Below are 6,535 nucleotides of genomic sequence, written 5' to 3' on the forward strand. Positions count from 1 at the left end.
AAACGCCCTTTACAAAAAAAGGTAAAACAATGATGGACGTTTTTGAAGTTAGAGGAGAAAATGAGATGGATTTTTTCGCCGTACCCTCCTTTTGAACCGGAGTACATAGACGAAGGACCAGCCTGACCTTTCCAACATGATTACATAATGCATGAAGACGAGCTAGTGCAAGATGAGCATTTGTGGTTAAAAAGTATATACGATTTTAGATTAGATTCTTCAGCTGGGATCGTGTAGAGCCATTTGAAGCTGCATTAAAACTGCACTTTGGACCTTCAACATGTTGATCCCTATTGAAGTTCACTATATGGAGAAAAATCCTGGAATGTTTTCCTCAAAAACCTTAATTTCTTTTCGACTTAAGAAAGAAATGAACATCTTGAATGACATTGGGCTGAAAAACTATCAGGAAATTTTTAGTCTGGAACTTATCCTTTAAACCATCTGTAAATCAGCTTAGAAGAACCAGCAAACCAACAAATTAGGGTGAACCCCTATAAAATAACAAGATGAGATACCTATCAAATAAAAATGATTAATCCTTATTAAATAAATTACAATATAGGTTTTTGTTTCTTTCCTGGGAAAGTGTGCTATTTTATAGACTCACCTGAACAAACAGCTCTTGGAGATCCTTCTGGAACTTCTTCGGGTCAGTAGTGATGGAAACAGGACCAATGTCTGGAAAGAAAAAAATAAGGAATCAATAAACATCTATATTACACATTAATTGTGTACAAAAGCTATGAAAAGGCTTTAGGTTACTAGTTTTGGAGCTCTTCATTGAGTGTTTGGAAAGTCTACCACAACATTTCAACAAACATATCCCTGGGGAGTGGGAGTTTTAAAAGATTAACCTTCTTCACCCTCATTAATAAGTTTTAAACAGTGAGGATTAGGTCCGACCAAATCTTCTTCCACAGATACAAGTCATACGACCCTACTAATGACTCTAGATCAGACTGACAAACTAGATATAGACCCAGCCAACTCCTAATCACAAAACACATTTGTCCCAAATTCTGCCTCATCAACATCTGCGGATACATATGACTGTCTTGAAACTTTTGACAGCTGAGACAATAAATTAAAGACCATGCAAAATTCCAGCAGTCCTCATCTAATACCAGACTGGGTGCATAACCTCATTGCATCATTGTTTAGGATTGTCATCATCCACCTAGATAATCTCTGACCTCTTCCCCTATCACTACTATATCTCTTGTTTCTATCTCTCCCTTTCTTTCGTCTCAGGATGAATTGTGTACTCCCTGAATTTGGCACTTATTTGGACTCACTCAGATGCTGATTGATTAGAGAGCTGAATATACGGCACATAAATGAAAAAGCATAAAGAAGATGCATTGTTTATGGTCTGAGTATGGGTAAGATATCCCACATGGTTTATTACTTTGACCCCCCAACCCAAAAAAACAATCATTTTAAAAGTTATTAAAAAATAGAAGACAAAGGGGTGGATTACAGTTTGACAGTGCTTTGGGAGAATGGACAAAAGAGAAAAAATTGGTTTATGTCTGAGGAGAAGTATATCTTATTCTTAGAGTGAATAGGACAGATCAATACACCATTATTTCATAAAAAACATTTAAGTTATGATCTTCAGCACTGAATGCCAACAAATTTTATATTGAATCCAACTATACTGTGTCATATTACATGATCAATTATAATATTACATTAGAAATACTTATACTATAATACTATATTATATTAAAAACCTTATATTAAGGACATGTTATCAACATTAATATTATTATTATTTAATATTATTATTATTTTATAAACATACTCTGATTAAAACTAGCATATCATGGTCAGGCTGGACTGTTTTGCTAGTTTATACAGGTTTTGTGAATTTGTAAATATAAAATGAGTTAACCCATCTGTAAACCATCTAGGCTGGTCTGTTTTGCTGGTATAGACAGGTTTTGGGAATTTGTAAATACAAAACGAGTTAACCCATCTGTAAACCATCTAAGCTGGTCTGTTTTGTTGATTTAGAGGGGTTTGAGTATCTGTATGCTTACAACCAGTTAAACTACCTGTAAATCAGCTTGAGAGAGCAGCTAGACCATCTTAAACCAGTTAAGACCAGCAAACCAACTAAGGATGGTTTAGGGTTTGTTTCAGCTTGTATTATATTAAATTATATATGACCTTGGACCACAAAACCAGTCATAAGGGTCAATTTTTCGAAATTGAGAATTAGACATAATCTGAAAGGTGAATAAACAAGCTTTTTATTAACGTAAGGTTTGCTAGGATACGACAATATTTGGCCGAGGTACAACCATCTGAATATCTGTAATCTGAGTGTGCAAAAAAAAAAAAAAAAAATATTGAGAAAACTGCCATAGCAATGCATATTACTATTATTTTTGGCATAAAAGAAAAATCACTCATTTTGACCCACACAATGTATTTTTGGCTATTGCTACAAATATACTCCTGCTACTAAAGGCTGGTTTTGTTGCACAGGGTCTGTTTTGCTGGTTTAGTGGGGTTTGAGCATCTGTATACTTAAAACCAGTTTAACTACATTGCTGGTTTAGAGAGGTTTGAGCATCTGAATACTTAAATCAGCTTGAGAGCAGTTAGACTAGCTTAGACCAGTTGAAACCAAGTTAGGCTGGTTTAAGTTTTTTCCAGCAGGCTTAAAACACAAATACTAACGAACTGAACAACTCAAGCAGCAATGCAACCAACTCTAACATTCATTTTCATTTTCTCCACTTTCTCCATGCCTCTCTCAGCTGTGAGGGGCCATTAAGTTGTGTTGCTGTAACGCCTTTCTGTCTGTCACCGGCTGTCTTTGTGATCTCAGCAGTTTACAAGGTCCCCAAGGGAAGGCCACATTAAAAGGTGAGGGAAGGACTGGCACCATCCCCCTACCAGTCTAGGACTGACGTCTCTCTCCTCCGACTGGGGGGCTGGGTTGACTCTTCCGGAGAATTGGATGGAGGACTGGGGGTGATTGTGTTAATTACATACTACCAGACAACATGTGCTTCTCATCAGCTCCTTGGGCACCCCGCCCCCCCCAAGGCTAACAGATAGCTGGTTTGAACCAGGCTACATTGTGTAAGCGTACCTGAGAACACAGTATTCTCTCCACAGTCTGTAACCAGATGTGGAATTTAAACAAATTTAATGAGCGTGACAAACATACAGTAACAGAAACTGAAAAATTATCACGTAGTTGTAAAATTCACTGAACAAAATGTAAACGTCAAAACTAACATACAACCCTGTTGTTTAAAGATGCACTCAGTAAGTTTTTGGTCATATTTAGCTTCGGGACACTAGTCAGGGTAGCATCATATTTCATTTTTGACTGAAGCAAGGCTGTGAGGATAGGAGAACAGTGTGTTTAATTGATTGTACTGTTGTTTGACAACACACCCATTGTGCAGTTTTAAAAATTGTGAGTTGGTGAAAATAATGTGATCTAGATACTTTATACGGTTTGTGTTATTGTAAAGACTGTAAGTCTTTCCCACACAGCCTCATCAGCGTAAAATTAACTAAACACAAAAAAACTAAACACTGAGAAAATCACCCTTAAAGTTGTCCAAATTAAGCTCTTAGCAATGCATATTACTAATCAAAAATTAAGTTCTGATATATTTAGGGTAGGAAATTTACAAAATATCTTAGTGGAACACAATCTTTACTTAATATCCTAATAATTTTTGGCATAAAAGAAAAATTTATAATTTTGACCCATACAATGTATTGTTGGTTATTTCTACAAATATAACCGTGCTACTTAAGACTGGTTTTGTGGTCCAGGGTCACATTTGTCCCAATAAAGCCAGGTGGTCTGACACCTATTGGCCTGGGTGCATTTACTGCCACTTTCACACCAAAACTGTTTGTTTATCCTTTGTTTCATTGCTTTTCATTAGTTTTTCTTCATCCCCTACTACACACCTCTATGTAAACAGATATTTTTGGATTAAATGTCAGTGTTTTTGTTGTTGGTGGTGGTGTTTTCTGCTAGTCCTTTCATACTTATTCTGTGTGTAAAAATATAAAGTAATCATATTGATCATGCCATGTTGACAAGGTGGAACAACTCGCTACATGTAGAAAAACAAAGCTACTTCTAAAAATGTAAAGTAACAATGATTTTAACTTATCTCATGTAATTAGCAAAAACTGACAGCGCACCTTTAAACATCTCTCCATGCTGCCATGGATGACTACCTTTCAGCGGTCCCTGGTGGTGAAGATGTTCCTTGCAGCCCGAACACCTTTGTTCATATTAGTTCATTGACATTCTTTAATGCCTAGCCTCACAAACTTTCCAAAACTTTATCAGGTGTTACTCCTTGGTGCTTCAGACGTTTATATTCAGTCAGCAGTTATGCATTCTACGGAATCACTTTTATGTGGCAACTGGATGATCTATAATTGACTTTTAATCATAAGACTGAAATATCGTAATACCTGGATCATGGAAAGGAACCAGCACGAAGTTCTTGATTGGTCTTGTTCTGCGGCTCAGGGTTCGCTCCAGAATCCGAGAAGCACCTTCTATCACCTGTTTGAGATCGTCGTACATAGAACCGGTAACATCGAAGACAAAGGCCAGTGTTGAAGCGCTGTCATCCGCGCCGGAGTGTCTCTCCACCGGCGAGACGGATGAGGAACGCGCGCTGATAGTCAGCGCCAAAATGAGGAAACTAACGAGAAACTTATTCATTCTTGCTTGGAATTCATTAGACCTCTATTAAAACGAGTTAAACAAACATATGAATTATAACCGTAAAAAATGATTATTAAAAAAAATTAAAAGTGACTGTGGGAGATACAAAAAAATATATATATAATGTTAATTTCCAAAGAAAAACGTTTTAAATGGTCCCTGAAGAGTTCAACCAAACGCCTTGGGTTTCTAGAAGAAGTTCGGATGTGAATAATCCTACTTGCGCTGGACAAACGCTACATGGAGTAAATTCCCTGCGTCTTGTCCCATCCTTGGCTGAGTTTCGGAGAAAACTTGTAAGAAGCGCGTGGACCCTCTGGAGCTGAACACTGCAGTGTTGGGGAGGGGTGTGAGGAGTCCTTACAACCTGATTTTTTGTGTGTAACTTGACCCAACTGTGACTCCCAACCCCATCCCACATGGCCTGCTCTAGTTTAACAGGGAGCTACTCAAGAAACCCGTGCCATGAGTGAGAGATGGAACTACTGTATATCACTGTATATTCTTGTGCCCATCTTCTGCTTCACTATAACAATGTCTAACAACACTAAGCATCTTACTACAAAACATTATGTTTATCAGCATTAGTGCTGCTCAGCGCTTACGAAATTACTTTGAAACACTACTTTCACTGTAAAATCCAATAGTTTACCTTACTTAGATATAATTAGTTATCTTTACTTAGTTGCTATACTTACTAGGTTTTATTAAGTTACAGCTACTTTCAAGCAAGTAAAACAATTTACTTACTACTTTGAGTGATGCTTACTTAAAATATTCAAGTAGCCACAAAGGAACCAATGACATTAATAAACCAGTGAGAGGCAGCAGTGCACTAATATGTTGCTAATTTGCAAAATAACAACAGAAGAAGAAGAAAAGATTATTTTTTTTTTTTGAGGTGGCAATTGTTAATCTGCAGTTATTTTTCACTAGTTACATTCACTCATTTCCCAAAGTCATCTTGAATGTTGTTTCAATACAACTATATATTTGAGAGAACATCACATAAGCTGACTTCATAAATTGATGTTGATTTTCGTAAAATGTTTGTTTGTGTGTCTTATTTTATTTATTTATTTATTTTATTATTATTTTTTTTTTTTACTTACCGTTATAGTGATTAATGTTCTGTTTGGTTAGGCACTTGGAACTTTGCTTCTCTTATTATAATTTTCTTCCTATTGATGCAGCATGAAGTTATAATTTTTTATTTTAAAGGGAAGAAAAGTAATAAGTAGGTTGCTTTTAGAAGGTAACCTTCTAATTCTGATGTTTTGATTAGCTAAATCTTTTAATTCTTTAGCTAATGTATTTTTTTATATTTATTAATGATCTTTCACAATTTTATTGTTCTTCATAAACACCTTGAGAACCTTTATTGGGTTGAGCCAGTCCTTTAGTATTTGTGGTGATGCGCTCAAGTCACAGACTTCAATATTCAGCACGTGAATCACAACAATGGTAACAATTCAATTTTTTTTATTTTTATTAACTGTGACAATAACCATTATATTATTTTATTTTCTCTTTTTGTTGTGCTACTACTGACACAAGTCAGTAAATAAAATTAGCAAATAAAAACAACAGTAAAACAAACCAATTTCATAATTTATTCATGTCGCAATGCACTCTGGGAGTCAGTGAGTAGCTATACTAAGTCAAGTGTAAGTCTAAAGTAAATGATTAAGTACCCCCTACAGTTATTTTTTAGTTACTAGAGCTCTCGTGTAAGTAAACTATACTAACTAAGCATTTGTCAGTACAACATACTATTCCTATTTCACTTTACTTAGTTTTTAA

At 35.7% G+C, this 6,535-nt stretch overlaps 1 protein-coding gene across 1 annotated transcript in view; it reads right to left on the bottom strand.

Annotated features, from left to right (window-relative positions):
• Positions 1 to 5,040, bottom strand: part of hmcn2 (hemicentin 2) — a 94,950-nt gene extending 89,910 nt beyond the window's left edge. Inside the window, 2 exon segments of the mRNA XM_051117996.1 lie at positions 611 to 681; positions 4,474 to 5,040. Of these exon segments, the coding sequence (XP_050973953.1) occupies positions 611 to 681; positions 4,474 to 4,729 (327 nt within the window). The 5' untranslated portion in view covers positions 4,730 to 5,040.
• Positions 5,041 to 6,535: the final 1,495 nt, after the last annotated feature.

This window comes from Labeo rohita, chromosome 8 (assembly GCF_022985175.1).
Source record: "Labeo rohita strain BAU-BD-2019 chromosome 8, IGBB_LRoh.1.0, whole genome shotgun sequence".
NCBI lineage: Eukaryota > Metazoa > Chordata > Actinopteri > Cypriniformes > Cyprinidae > Labeo > Labeo rohita.